Source organism: Equus asinus, chromosome 5 (genome assembly GCF_041296235.1).
Source record: "Equus asinus isolate D_3611 breed Donkey chromosome 5, EquAss-T2T_v2, whole genome shotgun sequence".
Taxonomy (NCBI): Eukaryota; Metazoa; Chordata; class Mammalia; order Perissodactyla; family Equidae; genus Equus; species Equus asinus.
Window position 1 is genome coordinate 62,690,349 of NC_091794.1, and position 19,394 is coordinate 62,709,742.

At 53.0% G+C, this 19,394-nt stretch overlaps 2 protein-coding genes across 18 annotated transcripts in view; one reads left to right on the plus strand and one right to left on the minus strand.

Annotated features, from left to right (window-relative positions):
- Positions 1–19,394, plus strand: part of LOC139045291 (protein phosphatase 1L-like) — a 353,755-nt gene that overhangs the window by 89,867 nt on the left and 244,494 nt on the right. The gene's annotated exons all lie outside the window — the stretch shown is intronic.
- LOC123285601 (ral guanine nucleotide dissociation stimulator-like) lies at positions 284–19,393 on the minus strand. 12 transcript variants are annotated; one of them, XM_070509710.1, is made up of 14 exons: positions 9,640–11,250; positions 8,777–8,887; positions 7,564–7,745; positions 6,015–6,208; positions 5,493–5,860; positions 4,519–4,734; positions 4,061–4,164; positions 3,489–3,558; positions 3,355–3,381; positions 2,355–2,423; positions 1,847–1,921; positions 1,261–1,293; positions 773–894; positions 284–566 (listed from the first exon to the last, which is right to left on the minus strand). In XM_070509710.1, exons 1-14 carry the CDS (start codon positions 9,805–9,807, stop codon positions 530–532), a joined length of 1,776 nt encoding a protein of 591 aa, XP_070365811.1. In that variant the 5' UTR covers positions 9,808–11,250; the 3' UTR covers positions 284–529. The 12 variants fall into 12 exon arrangements, 3 of the variants coding, with proteins under 3 accessions (XP_070365811.1, XP_070365809.1, XP_070365810.1); XR_011503337.1 differs by lacking the exons at positions 284–566; positions 773–894; positions 1,261–1,293 and adding exons at positions 11,988–12,200; positions 13,146–13,295; positions 14,491–16,228; positions 16,639–19,393 and having other exon boundaries at positions 1,848–1,921; positions 2,355–3,381; positions 9,640–9,750; XR_011503336.1 differs by lacking the exons at positions 284–566; positions 773–894; positions 1,261–1,293 and adding exons at positions 13,146–13,295; positions 14,491–16,228; positions 16,639–19,393 and having other exon boundaries at positions 1,848–1,921; positions 2,355–3,381; positions 9,640–9,750.

A 19,394-nucleotide genomic window follows, 5' to 3' on the forward strand; every position in this document is an offset into this window, starting at 1 on the left:
TGGACGCTCGGCCTGAGAAAACACCTCGACCTCCCATCTCAGGGGTCTGAGGGGCTGTCTCTGCTCCTGGCCCAGCTTCACGATGCTGACACGGACCTGTCCTCTGAGGAGGGGCACTTGGGGGTCTCCTTCAGCAGCCAGGGAGGGGCTACACCTTCCCCCCTCTCCCACACACAATAATCGGATGACTGCAAAATGTCTTACTCCAGTGAGGGATCTGAGAGTCTGGACAGTGTTTAAATTAGCAAAGAATGTGAAAGAACCACCACTCCCAGGCTCTAAGAGAAACAGGACTTTAATACAACAGTCTGCAAATCTGGCATGAACTATTTACAAGCAGTGATTCTCACCCCTACAGAGATGGAAATTGGCCTCAGGAAGGGGTGGCAGGCGGTGGGGCCCTTGCACCCTGAGTGCCCCAGCTGGGCCCCTGCTGCTAAGGAAGAGGTCATACGACAACGGGACGCTCACTCCCTCCTCAGCTTCATGATGGCCATGCTCTCTGGGCCTGGAGAGATTTGCTGGCCAACTAGCACCGGGGCTCCAGCTGGCAGGACAGGCTGTAGCTACAGGATAGAGTGGCATCTGTGAGCCTCCCACAATCCACAGCCCTGGTGTCCCTCCCGGCATCTGCCCAGCAGCTGGAGCCCAGCTTCCCCAGCCATCGCCATGCGACAGGTCAGGGCTGACAAGGGAGTCATGGACTCAGGCTCTCCGGACTGGCCAGCAGGGAGAGTGCACCTGTTCCTCCCCATGTCCTGTCCAGCCTCACCTCTCGTCCTCACTGAGCTGCTCCATGTCCCAGAACCAGGCCCTGAATCGCTCCTGGGGCTCTAGGTTGTAATTCTCTGCAGCCTCCTGGAGCTGCACGATCTCCATCATCACTTTGTGCTCCTGGCACCAGAGGGAGGAGAGGATGCAGACAGAGCCTGCTGGGGATGCTGCAGGGTCTTCAGGGGGTGAGGAGTGGGGCAAGGGGCTGGTCCTGGGTCCTTGCTCACATGGGACCCTCCTTCCCTCCAATTCCACGCAGGACCTACCTGTTCTCAGAGATGGGTAGAAGCCCCTCCCGCAGGAAGTTTTGCTTGATGCCCAGCGCTGCCCCCACCCCCCCACTGGATGGGTCTCCTGATTCTCTGTCATCCAACACTCTCAGTAAATGTAAGATGCAGCGGGTGGTGCCCAGGAGAGTTCCGCCCAGGGGCGTCTCTGGTTTCCACGCCCCTCTCCTCCCTGACATGGAAGGCCACAGCTGCTCACCTTTTTCTTTTTCTCGTGGTTGATCTCATTGCCCTGGAAGGCAGACAGCAAAAGTCCATCAGAACGAGCCCCCTAGCTATGACCAGCCCCCGTGCACACCCCTTCTCATGGTGCCCAGCTCCAGGTCCAGGAGGGGGCTGGGCCTGACAGAAAACAGGACTTGGACCCAGGCCAGGCTCTGGGCTCCAGAGAAGGGAGGACATGGGGGCCGACACTCAAAGACCCTGTAGCCCAAGCCCCTCCGATGACGGACAGGGAGGCTGAGTCCTCAGGCAGGAAGGGACAGCTCCATCAGTGTGCTGCCTGACTTGGAGGCTGACTTCTCTCTCGCCTCCAACAAAGCCCATGCAGCTCTGCAGGCGGGCAGCTCTGCTGCTTCGCCAGCCTGGGGACCCGGGACGGGCTCCACGTGGAGCCTTCGTTCCCTCATCCCTAAGAGGGGCACACTGCCCCAGCCCACAGGGGAGCCTGGGAGGCTGTCATGACAGGAAGTTACCACATTCTGACCACTCAGGTCTTGGTACTGGGACTGTGTCTTCCCAAGTCCCAACCTGGTCATCCCCTTCTGGCCCCCGGCCTCACTCACATTTACGTAATCCTCCATGGCAGTGTCCAGCATGATCAGGTCAGTTAGCATGGTGCCCAGGAAGGGGACGATGCCCTGTGCCATTGGGATTAGATGGGATGAGGCCCTGGTCTCAGGTGTCCCCATGACCCTCCCCTGAAAACTCCTCATGCTCAGCCTCCTGGCCCAGCCCAGGGTCCCCACACGGAGCAGCCTCAAACCCTTTATAGCCAGCCCTCAATCCCCACCCCTCACCCTCCAAGAACACCAGACTCCTCCTGGTCACCTCCCAGGGCCTGCTTTTGGCTGGTCACAGGGCCTTTAATCCTTGGCCCCTCCACTCTCCCGACCCATCCTGCTGCAGCTCCCCAGGCCCTCCTCCTGGTCACTTCTAAGGGCGGGTGTCAGGCTCTGCGGCAACAGGAGGAGGGCTGCAGGAGGAAGGCCCCCTCTCTGGATTGGAGCCCCCAGCTGGGAGGGCAGAGTCCCCTCCTCTGACCTTGGAGCGCCTCCCCACAGGCACACTCACCTGCTGCTGCTGCCTCTTCCGGCCTCTCTGCAGGGTCCTCAGCAGGGTGGCAAACTTGGAGGGCTGCTTCTGCCAGGATTGAGGACAGGGTCAAGGAGGCCATCCTCCCCTCACCCCACTTCTCCTCAGCCCCTCTGACCTCAGCCCTGGACGTCTGAACCAAGTCAGCTGGTACCCATGCTACTCCATCCTCCAGCACACTCTGATTCTAGAACAATCCTAGCTCCAACACTCTCGCTGTGTGACCTTGGGCCGAACGCCTGTCCTCCTTGAGTCAGCCTCCTCATCTGGAAAGTGTGACAACTCACCCCTACCTCGCAGGGTCTCCTGAGGACTCAGCGTCAGTGACGGTTTACATGGTTCTGGCTCTCACCCCACCCGGCGTGAAAGGGTGGGGCGGGGCTGAGAGGACACTTCGGTTTCTCTTTCATGTGAAGCCTATGAGGTCCATTCAGGAAAGATCCACTGAGCACCACCAGTTTCCTGGACACTTCCCTTAAGCCACCTGGGCACCAGTTACTGCTGACTAGGACCCAGGTGAGTGTTCCTGACAGGGACAGACTAGCAGGGACGGTGGTAGGGCCTCTGGGGAGTCACACATGCACAAACATCTGTCATGCTCCAGCCATTCAGACTCAAGGCTGGGCAGCCCATTTGTCCACCTGGCCTGGGGGAATGCCTGGCAGTGCCCATCCCGAGGGCAGGCAGGGTGCCCTCCTCGTGGAGAAGTGGTGAAGACAGAAGGAGCAGTGGGGGCCTGGCTTCCTAAAGACACACTGAGCTGCTTCAGGGAAGAAACATACGCCCGTCCACCCCATGCACGCAACAGCCTGGAAGAATCTAAGTGCTGACAGCGTGGACCAAAATGGAAGGCAGCCCCTGCTCCACCGGCCAGCTCAGCATCCCCTCCGGGATCAGCCCAGACACCCCCACTTCCTGCCATGACCGGGGCTTCCCACCCCACAAACACCTCCCCCACCTGCCCATGGACCAAACATACCCCATCTTCCTGTTCATCCAGGGAAGACTGGAATTGTACACAGAAACTCCAAGTGAGAAATGACCGTCCACATCCTGCCCCTTCCCCCTTCCCCACACCCCGCCTCTCCCTCCACATGCCAGCCTCCACTCTACCTTGATGAGCAGCTCCCAGCTAAGGGAGTTGTCCTCATCACAGAGCTTTTTAAATTTTCGGCAGCTCTTCCTGAGGGGGGAAAGGAGGAAGGAGAAACTCAGGAACAATGGGGCAGGGGGCATAAGTGCAAGTCCCTTCTCGATGAGAATCTGGAAAATCCAAACTGCCCGAATGAGGATTTTCGTGGGGGTCCTCTGAGCACTGACGTCACCATGGGACTGCAGAGGGGGCTCTCATGTTGGTCACCTGGGGCTGCCACTCCCTTTTCTATGCAGCAGCTGTATTTTGACCAGTTTGGTTTCCCACTGGGCACAGAGTTCTGTTGCTGTATGGCAAACGCTTGAAAATCTCCACTTTGGTTCAACCTACTATGTGACATCCAGGGAACCTGATTCCTGAAGCAGAACTGGGGGCCTAAGTTGCCAGTGAGGATCAGGGACACTGCACACCCACCCAGGCCCTGTGCCCAGGGCTTACTGCCACCCAGGAAGCTCCAGCTGACGAGAGGGCAATGGCAGACACGCGGGAGCTCCCTCCTCCCCCTGGTCCTCCTGTGGAGAGGCCTCCCCACCTGGACACTTTCCCCCAGGTCTTCTTCAGTCTGTGTATGGGCACGCTCTGCAGAGCCGAGAGGACTGCGTGCAGGGAGGAGATGTTCCTCAAGGCTCGGCACTCCTGAGGAGGGAGAGGAGGAGCTGGGAGGGGGAGCAGGAGCCCTGTCTGCTCTGGCTTCAGTCCCCCTCCCTTCCACTCTCCCCTCCTGAGTGGGACAGATGGCCAGGGTGCCAGGGTGGGCACAGGTGGACCAAAGAGTAACACTTCCAGGAGGAGGAATTTCGCTCAAAGTAGGAAGGAGCCAGGGAGGAAGTGAGCATCCCACCCCTGGGACATGCGAGTCAAGGTCAGTGTGCCCTTGACAGGAAGGACCTAGCGACTGTGCAGGGGCTTAGAGTGCAGCCTTCAGTCCTGAGAGCTGATCAAGGAGAAGGGGCAGTTCCACGGCTCTGGAGAGGGTCTCCCCCCGCATACCCTGGCCACCTCGATCCACCGCTCCAGAACCTTGGCCCTGTCCCGGGCCGTCACGTTTGGGTCCCCAAGGCAGGACGTCATGACACACTTTACTACTCTGTTGAACTGCACCACTGTGGCCCAGACGGTGGGTGCCACGTTCTCATGTCCGGGCCGGTTTCTTTTGCCCCAGGTGGAGCCCAGACACTCAGAGGGCTCGACGTTCTTGAACACTTCCTGGGGAGGAGGGGGAGTGTCACTCAGCCCTGCCACAGCCCAGCTTAGTGTCCAAGCAGGAGTCACCGGTCTAAGGAGGGGCTCAGGAAGCTGAGGATGTGTTCTCAGCGTGGTGGGAGCCCCTCGCTTTCATTGTTCTTCCACTGAGAGCACCCAGCACAGGAGGACCCGGGACTCCAGACTGGTGGGGAAAGGACAGGAGCATTTACACACAGCCCACCCCCACAAACTGCAAGCTCCAGAGGGCTGCTCCGCTTGGCTCCTCCCAAGGGGGCATCTCCCTGCATCCTGAGCATCCTTGGTCCCAGGCCCCATTCCGCTGCACATTGCCCTGTGCCAGCTACACCCACGGGCTTTGTCAGGTTGTCTCCCTTTTAGTGAAGTACACGTCTGGTGCATCACAAATGCTGAGGCTGCTGAGCATCCCGAGCAGATGGCTGGGCCGCCTGAGTTCCTGGCTGCACACAGTGAGTTCTCCTCCCCGACCTCTCGGGCCAAGCCCCACCAGGCTTCCTCTGTGTTCTACTTCACTCAATGTGCTCAGCCCCTCTGTCCAGCAGGGCCTCTTGGTCCCCATCTCTACAGTGTGAGGGTGGAACACGAAGGCTGGGGAGTTGCCCAGATCCCATGGTTGGGAAGTGGTGGAGCTGGGATTGGGACCCAGGTCACAGGAGCCGCCACAGGGAAAAGCAGGTCTGGGCCAGCTGATGGCATAGGGGTGGCCTGCCCCACCCCGCCCTGAGAGCCCGGGTGCTCACCGCGTCAATGGCCGTCAGCTGTTCTGCCACCTCCCTTGGGGAGAAGGCCATGAGGCTAGGCTTCCCATCGGGCTGCTTCTTCCCGGTCACTCGACAGGGGTGGGAAGCCTCTGGAACCGGAGCTGATTCTGCGGCTGTTACTGGAGCCTGAGGTGGAAATCCCAGCAGACCCCTTGGTCCCGTTGAGTCCAGTTCAGGACCTGGCACTTGGGCTGGGGCTGCTGATGGCACTCGCTCGGGGTCTGGAGCAGCTGAGGGCGCTGCTGCCGGTTCCAGCGCTAGAAGTGACGGCAGAAATAGAACTGGAGTTCCGTCCAGCTCCAGATGTGGCCCCTTTTCTGCCTCTGCACCTGGCAGAAGCGCTGGAGCTGGGGCAGGAGATGGAGAAAGAGAAAGGGTCAGCTACATAAGTTGCTTTCCATGTGCCTTTCCCCAAACAGGAAAGATCCCACTGTCTTTCAATGAATCCCCAGTCGTGACCCACCCACTGGGGTAGTCTTCCAAGCCTACGGTCTCCCTTACCCTCTGTCTCCAACTCAGTGGCCTGGAAAAGGTCCACCTGGATGAGAAGAGGGGTGGCCTGGTGCTTCAGGACTGAGCCAGGCAAGAGGTCCTGGAGATACGCCAACGTCAGATTGATCCTGGAGTGGCGCAGCATCTGCCACATATCCTGGGAGTTCTCCTGAGGCCGGGGGCCCCAGATGGGAGAGAGGGCACTGGGGAGAGGCATGTGTGAAGAGAGTCACAGGCCTGGCCTGCTGTTCCACACTGTGTTCCCACAGCACCTTCTCTGTGCCTGAGCCCCAGAGGGTGGACCAGCCACTCCAATCCCTGGGTGGCTGTCCTTGCACTGGAAGGCCTGGTCATCAGCCAATCTAACAGAGAGCCTGTGTGAGTCTGGTCTTCCACCTGACACTCTTTTCCCAAAGGGCCTGGACATAGCCTGCCCCATCCTCCACGCTCGAGCATCAGGACTGAGGTTGGAGGCAGATTTGTGACCAGGCTGCTCACCAGCTACTGTTCTGGGCCCCAGTGGCGGTGCTTAGGAGAGGTGCCTGTGCAGAGGGCAGGGAGAGGGAGAGGGAACTGTGGAAGCGAGGAGTCTCTCAGTGGCCGACTCAGCCCAGCCTCTCCTCTGCTTCCCATGGCGGGACTGGCACCCCATGAACAGGTCTCTTTGATTCATTTCCTCCTGTAGGGAAGACCGCAGACCTCAGGCCCCCCACAGAAACCCCAAGAGGCGTGAGATCCAGGGTCTGCCAGTCCATCCATAGCCACAGTCCCCATGGTCTCCTAGCCCCTTCTGTGGACACAGGAGGCCCTCCCTCTGGACCCAACACCACTCATGGTCTTAGTTGGTCCTTGAAGTCTGTCATCGTGGTCTGACTATGAGAGGATGCGTCCATATCTAGAGGAGGCCAAGAGGGTGTGACATCTAACGTCCTCTGGGCATGAATACTCATGATGCCCAGAAGTGAGCTTCTAGCTCTCAGGCTAGAATTGAGCCCCAGGGATAGTGTCTGCTTCCTTCATTGGACACCCTTAGTGTGTAGGAAAGGGTACGAGTGTAGTAGGAGCTTAACATATAGTATTGAATGAATGAACCCCATCCAGAGCCTTCCCAGAATTCTGAGTGGGCCTGCGTCTCCTCTGCTGCCCACAGAGACCACTGCTCTGGCCGCACCGAAGACAAGGACCAGGATCAGCTAGATGGACTCGCTAAATTGTCTTGCCAATAGGAAAACAGTTTGCTTTCATGTACTTTTCCACACTCAGGAAGGCCACAGGCCAGCGAGGGGAGAGGCAGGGAGTCTCCTCACTGGCGACGGAAGCTGTAAGCATGAGGACACGCAGCATGAGCAGCAGTCCCTTCTGTGGAGTCCGGCACCAGGCAAGCGTCTGCCGTGCTGTCTCCCGTGATTTCCTTCAGTGACCCTGTGAGGTTTACCCTCTTACCACCCCACTATTCGGATGAGCAAGGTGACGCTCAGAGAGGTGTGGGGACGTTCCCAAGGCACACGTTTATTAGGTAGGAGACTCCCTGCTGTGCTGTGGAGGGGTGGGCACTCACCTCTGGAGCAGCTGGTCCAGGACCTGTGGGGTCGGGTAGAAGGCCTGGTACACACACGGGAAGGTGGTGACGGAGATGGATCTGCCGTGGAAAGATGGTTGCAGGCAGCCTACCACCTTCTGCACTGCGCCTGCCTTGAGGGTCCGCATCGTGCGGGCCTCAGCCACGGACAGGGTGGGTTCCTTGGCATACCACGTGGACAAGGAGGGACACAGAGTCAGTGGAGTCACCATGAACCACCAGGGGCATCAGGGTCTGGAGCTCAGACCAGAACCTCCCAGCGCCTCAGGAAGTTGTGCAAGAGGGACGAGAGCCCGCCTTGAAAATGGTTTTGGACTTAAAAGTACAATTTGATTTTTAGGGGAATGACAAACACTCAGTACCTTCAAGGCATTCTGTGACCTGAGGAACAATTGTACCTCTGTGCATTAAGAGCCTGAGGTAAGAGCATTATCCCAGGGAGTCATCAATGAACATCCCCACCACAGACAGGAGCAAAGAGATGATTAGTGACCTTCCGCCAATCTGCGGTTCTATGTCATGGCAGACCTGGAAAACTTAGAGTCTATTCGGACATGCTTAAAATGTGCCCTGCAGTGTTGGCTCAAATGGCAACAGAATTGGGTCATGTCAAGGTCCAACAGCATCGAAAGGCTGAATCACTGTGCAAAATGTCCTCCTCTGTGGAATATGATGAAGTCACTTAAGGCCTCAGCTCCTGACCTGAGCGGCCTACAATGAGTTGCCGTGTTCTGTGCAATGACAAGTAGCAGAGAAATGTATAGGATCCTGTAATCCCACCGCCATCCTCTTTATGTGTAAATCAGCCTAGCAAGTGTGATGACTCGTGAGGCTTGGAGAAGGTCTGCAAGGACAGTGGCCTGAGTGCTACACAGCTTCACAGCCGGGTAGTTACATCAGTCAAAACAGGAGCAAAATGCTAAGGTCCTCATGGCCTCGTGAAAAGTGATAACAACATTAAACATTTCCTCTATGATTCCAAGAAACGTGAAGAGTGTCTTTCCACCCTACCCCACAGCTGGCTCGGGAGGAGAGGAGGCCCAGACTCCTTCAGGAGCAAGGCCGTAGGACACTCCGTTGGGAAAGCCCTGTGAGGGCCCCAGGGGTGTGCTCAGATTCAGACCTGGGTTCCAGGCCCACGCTGAACATCTTGGGGGGGGTGGGGGTAAAGACCTTCTGCTCCTGCTCTCACCTCAGACCGGCACAGGATGCTGCTGGTGGCCTGCTGCTCCTGCCCCTTGACTAGGGAGGGAGAGAAGTCGAACCCAACACATAACTCTTCAAACATCTCCTGAGTGGAGTTCTGGAAAGACAATGACCGGCAGACGGGCCAGGAGGCATCAGGAGCCTGCTGCACATCGCCATAGGGGGACACCCCCATGAGAATTTCTGTTCCCTAGTTCAGGCACAGATGGACATCTGCACAGACATCTGACCAGGGAGGGAACTAGATGAAACTTCTAAGGCTCGGGATTAACACAAGGGCAGAGGAGCTTGATCCCCAGCACCCACCTGCTCAGGTTGCCAGCCTGGGGTATGAATATCACAGACTCACCAGTTTTACAGCACGTAACAAACTGCTCTGATTCGAAGTGTTTTGTGAGGTGACAAGGTGCAGAGAAATGTATAGAATCCTGTAATCCACGCCCATGCTCTTTGTGTGTAATCAGCCTAGCAAGTGTGATGATTTGTGAGGCTTGGAGCAGGTCTGCAAGGACAGTGGCGCTGAGTGCTACAGCTTCCCAGCCGGGAAGTTACATCAATCAAAACAGGAGCAAAATGCTAAGGTCCTCATGGCCTCGTGAGAAGAGACAACAACAGTAAACCTTTCCTCTACGATTCCAAGAAACATGTGGAGAGTGTCTTTCCACCCGAGCCCTCAGCTGGCTGGGGAGGAGAGGAGGCCCAGACTCCTTCGGGAGTAAGGCCGTAGGACACTCAGTGGGAAAGCCCTGTGAGGGCACCAGGGGTGTGCTCAGATTCGGACCTGGGTTCCAGGCCCAACCTGAACATCTTGGGGTGGTGGGCGGGGAGACCCTCTGCTCCTGCTCTCACCTCAGACCAGCACAGGATGCTGCTGGCGGCCTGCTGCTCCTGCCCCTTGACTAGGGAGGGAGAGAAGTCGAACCCATCATGTAGCTCTTCAAAGATCTCCTGCGTGGAGTTCTGGAAACACAGTGCCCGGCAGACGGGCCAGGAGGCATCAGGGGCCTGCCTGCACATCGCCACAGGGGGACACCCCCATGAGGAATTCTGTTCCCTAATTCAGGCACAGAGGGACGTCTGCACAGACATCTGACCAGGGAGGGAACTAGATGAAACTTCTACGGCTCAGGATTAACACAAGGGCAGAGGAGCTTGATCCCAGCACCCAGCTGCTCAGGCTGCCAGCCAAGCCCCGGGGTATGAATATGACAGACGCACCTGGCTGACAGCACATAACACTCTCCTCCTGCCCAGGAGGGACCCACTCCTCACCTGCTGCCTTCCCGCACAGCGCCCACGCGTACACACACACACCGACACTCACACACAAACCCTCACACAAGGTGCAAGGGCTATGGGGCTGCTCAGGTGGGATCCGAGTTGTGTCCTGCCCTACAGTGGGCTGCCCTGGGCTGCCCCACATTACCTTTGGGTACCTCCTGCCAAATTGGCCATGAGGCTTGATCCGATGTCCACAACAACACAACAGTCTCACACTCTGGGCTTTCCTGAGCCTAGAGCCTCTGAAAACTGGTACACAACAAGTAAACATGTTGTACTCTGAAGTGTCTCCAGTCAAATGAACTAGCTAGGGGTCTGTCTCTAGAATTAACTGCCTGGTTACCAGAGTTCTAAATCTGTTGGGGTCTATCGCCAAGGAAGTGAGGTCACTTTTTCAAGATTCCATTACCTGGGCTGCTTCCTGTAATCGGACCTACCCAAACCACCCCCATGTCTTCTTCTTAACTCTACATGAGGAGCTTCCACAGCCCCAGCCACAGCTCCCTGGGAATGTGATGAGGGTCCCAGCTTTGAGGAGGCAGAGCAGAATTCAGACCTCCTTTATCTTACCAGTTCTCTGTCCTGGAAAACTCATTGTGCCTCTCAGGGCCTCCCCAGTCTCCAAACCTGCCCAAGGGGAATCCGCCTAGAATCTACTTGCTAGGGACATCATCAGGTGTATATGAAATAATATCCATAACACCTGTGAGGTGGTGTCAAGTGCAAGTAATGCACAAACAAAGAGATGGAAGAATTACGAGAAGGGATGTAGCATGAACACCACTCAAACCAGGCCTGGGTTCAGCAATGCGCTATTGCAACAGGCACTTCCTCTCTTGGCCTCATTTCAATGTCAGCACAAGGAGAGGGTTGATGAATGAAATCCAGACACTGTCATCCTCTGGATTCAAACCTCTCCATTGTTTCCTCTTCTGTTTAGAAAGAGACCCAAGAGCCTCATCTTGATCTGTGAGGTGGGCAGCCTTCACCGTGGCTCCCAGAGATCCCCACCCGTGGTACACACATCCCTCACAGATTCCTGTGTGACCACTGAGTGCTTAGTGACTGGCTCTCGCCAATAGAACACAGCCAATGTGGACGAGTGTCATGTCTAAATTTTAAACACAGAAAGTCTCTCACTTCTTTCTTATTCCCTCTCTTAAGTTCCGTCTCTCTCTCTTTCCCATGTCTCTCTCTCCTGTCCCTGAGCTGTGGAATCAAGCACACACGTTTTGAGCTGCCATACACAGAGGCCCACATGGGAGAGAACCGAGGCAGCACCCAGGCCAACAGACAGAAAGGAACCCATGCTCTGAGTCCAAAGTGCACCTCGACTCCTTTGAGTGAACCTGAGAGGAAATTCTCTGCCAGTCGAGCATCACTTGAGGCCGCGGCCGCGGCCTTGAGGCATCTTGAGCAGAAGAACCAAGCTAATCTATGTCTGATTCCTCAACCACAAAAATTGTGAGATATGAGGCATTTGCGGTTTACAGATGCAAGGCACTGAAACCGTGATTTCAGGCCCCAGGATCTGGCCCTGCCCTCCTCTGCCTCCTCTCTCCCCCCAGGCTCCCTCCAGCCACACTGGCCATCTTTCTCACATCCTCTGGCCAAACCCCCTTCTGCCCATGAGTGTCTACAGCAGGGGTGCCTTCTCCCTGACACGCCGCTCCCAGACTTGTGCAGGGCTGGCTCCCTCTTGTCATTCTGGTCCCAGGAAATGTCACCCGAGTGAGGCCTTTCAGACCCCTACCCGGTGACCCCCGGCCCTCCCTCACAGGGCCCTGAATGTCCCCTCAGCACTGGCTCTTTCCCCTCTCATGTCTTTGCTTTCATGCTTTTGTCCTTGTCCCCTGCAGAGTGTGAGCTCCTGACTGGCAGGGACCACTCAGTCACTTAGACCCACTTAGACCCACCTGAGCACCTGGCACAGGGTGAGTGCTCGGTGCACAGTCGCTGAGTGAAGAATTGTGAAACTCGTGTCCCCTCCTCCTGCTCTTCACCAAGTCAGACTGTGGAGAGGACTGCTAGTACCAGGAGGAGTGAGTTCTCTCTGAGGCGGGGGACAGCCGGAAAGGCCTCTGCACGGCTATTCGCTGCTCCAGCAGCTGAGGCAGGCTGACTGGGCGCTGTGTAAGTTTAAGAAGTCAGCACAGGGACTGGATGCACACAGCCTGTGCAATGACACCATCAGTTCACTTAACATCCGTCACCGAAAACAGAAAAGTAAGTGTTTGCTTGTGATGAGAAGTTTAGCTTCTTGGTTCTTAGCAATTTTGAAATGTACCACACAGCAGTGTTAACTTAGGCAGTGCTGTGTGGCAATTACATCCCAATAGAAGTGACAACAGTGAGAACCCAACCTCATTGGGCACCACTGACGCTGCAGGCTGCCTGCCCCCTGGTGGCCAGCACCAGCCCTGCAGCCCTGGCAGAAGCCACCACACAGGAAGTTTCTTCGGGTGTCCTCAAGGCAGAGGCTCCCCACTGTCCCAGGGGTAAAGGAGCAGACCTGCAGGCTTCCAGGCCGTGGGAGGAACCTCAGGAGCCTCCCTCTCCCTCATCTTTCTGTCCCTCCACTTGGGTGTCCTTTTTTCTCAGGAGGCATCCTGATCTCAACCAAGGCAATGATTCTCCTCTCCAGCCAAGTGAGGACCTGGGGAGTCCAACAAGGACTGGTCTTGTCCCTGGACTCTGGCCTTAGTACACACTGCTCTGGCATGTTCTTCCTTATCCCAAGTTCTCATCCACCCGAACCCCCAAGCCTCTCTCAGTTCTAAAGGATCTCCAGCAGGTGGGAAAGCATTTTCTCAGGTGCTCAGAGCACAGGGCCTCATCGATGGAGAACCAAGGGCCACAGACCCTTCGTGAGCATCATACAGAACCCAGGGAGTCACCCGCTGGACGCACTCCACTTTACACAGGAGGACACCAAGGTCTTCTCTCCTCTACCCAATGTCTACACAAGAGAAGAACGGCTCATCAGAGTAGCAGGTGCCCACAGAAGTGGACTCCAGCTCCCCAGTCCTGTGCCCTCCAGGCTGGGCCAGGATGCCCTTGGAACAGGTACACACCTAGAAACCTCAGGGATTCTTCGGTCCGTCTTGGGCCTTCTGGGCATGTAGCCAGGAGGATGGATGCTACTGTTCATGGCAGAGCTGCCTCCAACTGCCTTCTCCTTGGCCTCTTGTCACTTCCCTGGTGTCTGCTCTTTCCTGGGGTCCCTGCATGGTCCACACAGGAGAAATCGGTGTGAGTGTGCCTGTGCATGATTGGATGCGAATAGGAAGATGACCCCACGTGTACAGGGGTGGGCAGGGCTCCCCTAGGACCATGAGGTCCCTGTTTCCAAAGAAAATCCGAAGGGAAGGGGTTGAGCCTTGGCTGAGGAAGCCAGAGCCCTGCCTGATCCTCTGGATTCTGACCCCCTCCTGAGGTCTGGGTCAGTCCCTCCAACTTTCTGGGCCTCAGATTCCCAAATGGACAAAGAACACGTTTTGTAAGAGCAAAGTCAAAATGGACCCTCTGCAAATGAAACAAGTACCATGCTTTGACCTCCCCCCACTGCTTATCCTCCAAGGAGACTTCGAACCTACACGGTGTCTATTACTGGGTAAAATCACCCTCAGCACACAAAACTGATAATGGTTAAAATGGCACACGGTCAACTTTATCAGTGACTAAATATTGATGGAAGAAGAAATACATCCGAATATATTTTGATATGACTGATAAGATTCAGGAAAGTTTACTTGCTAGAAAGAATAACACCTAAACAAAACTTAAAATGTCAGAACCTGTAGTCAGTACATTATGATGTAGCTTAAAAGAAATTCAGTCATTTGCATAACGATTGATTCTGAGAAAAAATAGATTCAGTGAATTAATAACAAAATGGATACACTGGAATTGTTTTATGGTGCTTATTTTATAGCAGTCAAGGAATTAATACTACTATATTGCATTTTGAAAGTTGCTAATAGCGTAAATCTTAGAAGTTCTCATCACAAGAAACACATTTGTAACTCTTGATGATAGACGTCAACCAGACTTCTTATAGTGATCATTTCACAATATACACACATATTGAATCATTCTGATGTAGACCTGAAACTGATATAAAACAAACTTAAATTTAATATTAAAAATGTCTTACTATGTTTTCTCTGAAAAATACATGGTCACAAAAATTTTGCAGAGTTTTGTATAATTCTGATTTCAAGGTTCTCTTAGGCCCAGAATGAAAACATTTGTCTGATCAAAGTTGCCTCAGGTACAAGGGCTGAGACAAACACCAGGGTCAGAATGGAAGAGCACGAATGGAAACACTAAATCATCCTCTGCTCATTTCTTTGTATTTGCACTTTTAACAGAAAATCTATTTTTATTGGCTTAAAATGCACATAATGTAAAACTTACCATCTTGACCATTTTTCTGTGTACACGTCATTAAGCACATTAACTTCCTTAAGCGCATCTTCAGTGTGTTGACCACAGTTGTATGGTGGTGCAGCCATCACCACAATCCATCTTCAGAACTCTTGTCGCCCCACAGAACTGAAGCTCTGTCCCCACTCATCGGTCACTCCCCTTCCCCTGCTCCCACCCCTGGCCAACAGCATCCGCTGTCCGTCTCTCTGAATCTCACCATTTCAGGAATGCCATATAAGTGGAGTCACACAAGGCCAGTATTTTTGGGACTGGTTGATTTCATTTAGCATAATTTCCTAAAGGTTCATCCATGTTGTCTCATATCTCAGAATATCCTTAGTTTTTAAGGATGAATAACATGCAATTGTATATATATATATGCCCATGCTGCTTCTCCATTCATCCCTGGATGGATCCTTGGGTTGTTCCACGTTTCAGCGATCATGAACAATGATGCCGTGAACATGGGTGTTCAAATATGTCTTTGAGACCAACTTTTCAGCTCTGAGGTGTATATATCCTGTAGTAGAATTGTTGGGTCATTTAGTGATTCTATTTTTAATTGTTTTAATGAAATGCCATGCTGATTTCCACAGCAGCTATACCAGTTCACATTCCAGCCACAGTGTACGTGGGTCCAATATCTCCACATCTTTGCCAGCATGCCTTTCTTCACTGTCTGTCTTTTGGGGGTGCCGTCACATGGATGTGAGGTGGTGTCTCATTGAGATTTTGACTTACATTTCCCCAGTGATTAGTCACATTAAGCATCTTTTTAGATGCTTGTTGACCATTTGCGTATCTTCTTGGAGGAAAAGTCTATTCAAGTACTTTGCTCATTTTTGATTTGGGTTGTTTGTTTTTTTGTTCTTGAGTTGAGAAGTTCTATGTCTATTCTGGGGATTCAGCCCTTGTCAGATAGATCATTTGCAAATATGGGCTCCCATGCTGCACGGGTTGTGTTTTTACTCTGTTGATGTTGTCTTCAGAGGCAGAAAAGGTTTTAATATTCATGAATTTTGGTGTGTGTACTCTGTTTTTTATTGCCCATGCCTTGAGTGTCATATCCATGAAATCACTGCCAAGTCCTATTGTGAAACGTTTGTCCCATGTTTTCCTCAAAGTGTTTCAGTTCTTACATTTGGGTCTTGATCCATTGAGAATTAAGTTTTATATCTGGTGTGAGGTCAGAATCCAAGTTTAGATTTTGCATGAAAATATCCACTTTTTCAGGAACCACTGGTTGAAAAGACTGTCTTTTCCACGTTGAACAACCTTGGCCACCTTATTTCTGGGCTCTCTATTCTGTTCCGATGCTCTATGTGTCTGTCTTTATGCCATTACAATGCTGTTTTGATACTGTAGGTTTGCAGCAAGTTTTACATCAGTAAAAAGAGAGTCCTCCAACTTAGTACTTCCTTTCAAGACTATTTTAGACATCTGGGCATACTTGAGATTCCATATGAACTTTAGGATGGGTGTCTTTCAGCACAAAATGTCATTGGGATTTTGATAAGGACTGCATTTAATTGCTTCATCTCTTTGGAGGAAGCTGACATCTTAACAACAAGGAGCCTTCCAATCCACGATCACAGGACGCCTCTCATTTCTGGTAGTGCCGGGTGGTTGTTCAGGTGGAGGGGACAGCACTCTTCCAAGTAGTCACGCAGGGTCCCAGAATTCCTCCACACTGTGCCTTCAGCATTTCCTCAGAACTCATCGACATCTGCATCCAGTCAAGGGAGAGAAAAATGCGTGTCAAATGCATGTGGGAAGTTTTCAAGGACTGGGTGTGGATGTAGCACACGCCTGTGCCACCCTCTCCCCTGGCCAGAACTACGCACGGAACCAGCAGACCCTAACAGTCGGGACTGCAGGCAGAATCAGCGGACCCCACCAAATTTGGGACTGTGGACTAACCAAGGGCTAGAGACTCAGTGTCTCAGGGAACCATATGCCAGCTCAAGCTGCCTGCTACCACTTTGACTGGCACTGTGGACTAACCCAGGGCTGAGACAGATGCTCTGCTAGAGCATCCTGTCAAACTACACTGGCCCGTTAACCTGGGCCTGGAAAGTCACTTAGATCAGGAGCTCAATGCAAGGAGAGTGGAGCTGAAATGCACGAGACACTTACCCACAGCCCTCAGAGACAGCAAAAAAGACGGAGAATCCAAAGGCTTCATGGCTACCAATGCTTGTGTTTCTCATCCCCGAAGCCATGAGAAGTCTCCTTCGAATCCCGCTGCTGCCACCAAGCTGTTAAGAAAGAAAATACAACTGTGTAAGTCTAAAGAACTTCATTGCTTTATTCACCAATTCCTGCGTCCGGAGGCATCCAATCTAGCAGATAGAAAGCAGCTCCAAGGAGCTGTACAGAATGAAAGACTTTGAAAGGCAAAAGGGAGAAGAAAAAGAAGTCACAGCAGGCGGGAAGATCGCTCGGTTATTGCAAGGTTACTTTCCTCAGGGGACAGCAGCAGTCTATGATGTGGAATACCTACCTAGTGCTGATTGGGGGATTCCTAATCCACTGGTTTAAGATTCTGTTTCTGGGAGAGTCGAAAATCTAATGAAGTCAAGACTCAGTTTGGTGAGGTGGGGCTTAGTGTTAAGAGGCTCCTCTTGGGGCCCACCGTCTGGTTTTGACACATGACTCTGCTGGCCCCCTGCTGGCCCCGGGTACACCCGGGTTTCCCTTCCTGACCATTGTTGGTCACACATCCACTGCACCTGCCTCCAGTTCTCCCCCTTCCACACCGCAATCTCCGCCATGACTCCCTCTGACACTATCACGACTTCTCCCACCACACTGCCCTGCTTTCCACAAGGCCAGCAAGAGGCTTCGTAAGCACCACTTCATCAGTCCAGTGGGCTGAGCGGGCTGCCCAGCATCGGGACTCAGAAACTGGTGGGCCTGTCACATGGCCTCCAATCACCGGTACCCCAGCTGAAGTGCCTGCCCTGATGAGATACTCAAATTTAGCCAACTCCATCGAACAACATCTTTGCTGCAAGCTTCCCTTAAAAATGCTCCACCCAATTTCTGCCCCAACTGTTTTTTGAGGAGTCGTTTTGGGGGAGCCTTTGAGGCCACCTTGGTGATTCTGTGCCCGGGCACAAGCAGCTCTTAGCCCACACACCCTTTGGTTGCACCACCTGGAATCGTAGAGCACAGGGAGCCAGTGGATGGGCACCAATCACTGGTTTGACCACCAAGAGCCGGTGAATATTTCATAGCAGGAACATCTACTTTCGGGTCTTCCTGTGGGCACACGTCACAAGGCGCTCCCTGGTACCCCGCTCTCCCCCACATCCTCTGATCAGCTTTCCGCAGGCGATGTTCTGCAGTCCATCATTGTCTCCACGGACCTGCCCCTAGAGCTGTACCCCACAGACCAGGAGTCCCTGAGTTTCCTGCCCTGACAGGCTACCACCGACCCAAAGAGATATGTCTGTTCTACTAGGATGACTGGTCTGGCATAGGGGAGTGGCCCTAGCCACAGAAAATCAGGTAATTGAGGCCACCCAGAAGTGTGCACAAACAGAACCCAACACGGACAGCAGCTCCATGAGACTCTATTCTACTCCTTGTAGGACAGTCGCCTAAGTCTCTGCCAAATGGTTTTAGGAAACCACCTGGCCTCAGACTATCTCTACTGGCCAAGGAAGGAGGGGTCGGGGCCCTCCCATGGTCTACCACCTGCATGTACATCAACAACTGACAAGTTCAAACCTACCTACACCAGAGGGTCCAAGAGGTGAGAATACTGCCCAGTATTACTGAGATCTCTGAACAGATTCCCAGGGCCCCCAAGACCACTGAGCTATTTTCTTGGCTGGTCTTTTCAAGGTGGAGACCATGACTATGGACTGGATCTCCGACTGTAGCTTGTGTGATTTTCGTACTTGCTACTAGACCCTAATCAGATGTTTACTCTCAGGGCTACACCGTGCCTTACCCCTAATAGCTGCATGAATTACCCTCATTTCAAATTTTCACTGAAGAAAATCTGCTCAACATAAAATACACCATTTTAAGTACTTGAAAGTACACAAGTCAGTGACGTTTAGGACAATGAGAATGTTGTGTGGCTATCACTACTATCTAAGTCCAGAACATTTTTAATACCTTGCAAAGAAACTCAGCCTCGCTGTCTCTGTGCTTTGCCCTAACCCAAGTCCACAGAAAGACCTTATCTGTTTCATCTCCCTGCAGATTTGCTATTCTGGGCATTTCATTCAAATGGAATCATAGAATCTGTGGCTTTGTGTACCACTTCAATTAGCACACTTTTTAAAGGATCATCCAGGGCCTAGCACGTAGCAGTGCTTTCTTCCTTCTTAGGGCTGTGTTATATCCCATAGTATCAATATGCCACATTTGCTTTATGTGTTCATAATTTGGTGGAAAATTGGGTTTATTTCATTTTTGGGCTACTGTGAATAATGCTGATTTGAATGTCCATGGACAGGTTTTCCTGCGAACATATGTTTTCCATGTTCTTTTGGAGATGCCTCACAATGGACTGTCCAACTCAAAGGCAATGATTGCTTGAAGATGTTAAGAAATGCAAAGCTGTGCTCTACAGTGGCTGCATCATTTTACGTTCCCACCAGTGATGTATGAGGGCTCCCCTTCTTCCTCATCTTTACCAACAGTTGGGATTTTCCTTTATGTTGAATACAGCCTACACATTGAGTTGGAAACAGTAGCACATTGTGGTTTGAATTTCCCTTTCCCTAATCATGAATGACATCTAGCATCTCTCTTGTGCTTATTGGCCATCTGCATATCTTCTGGAGAAATGTCTATTTCAACCATTTGCCTATTTTAATTGTTTTATTTGTCTTTTATTATTGAGTTCTAAGAGATATTTATGTATTCTGAAC

What these genes read in the sequence shown, in the direction of transcription:
- LOC123285601 (XM_070509708.1), bottom strand. Translation starts at nt 9,807, where the DNA reads ATGTGCAGGCAGGCCCCTGATGCCTCCTGGCCCGTCTGCCGGGCACTG. An exon ending in ACCTGGGGGAAAGTGTCCAG is followed by an intron (nt 3,559 to 4,060) that starts GTGGGGAGGCCT and finishes TTCCCCCCTCAG; the next exon opens with GAAGAGCTGCCGAAAATTTA. An exon ending in GGAAGAGGCAGCAGCAGCAG is followed by an intron (nt 1,922 to 2,354) that starts GTGAGTGTGCCT and finishes CCAATGGCACAG; the next exon opens with GGCATCGTCCCCTTCCTGGG.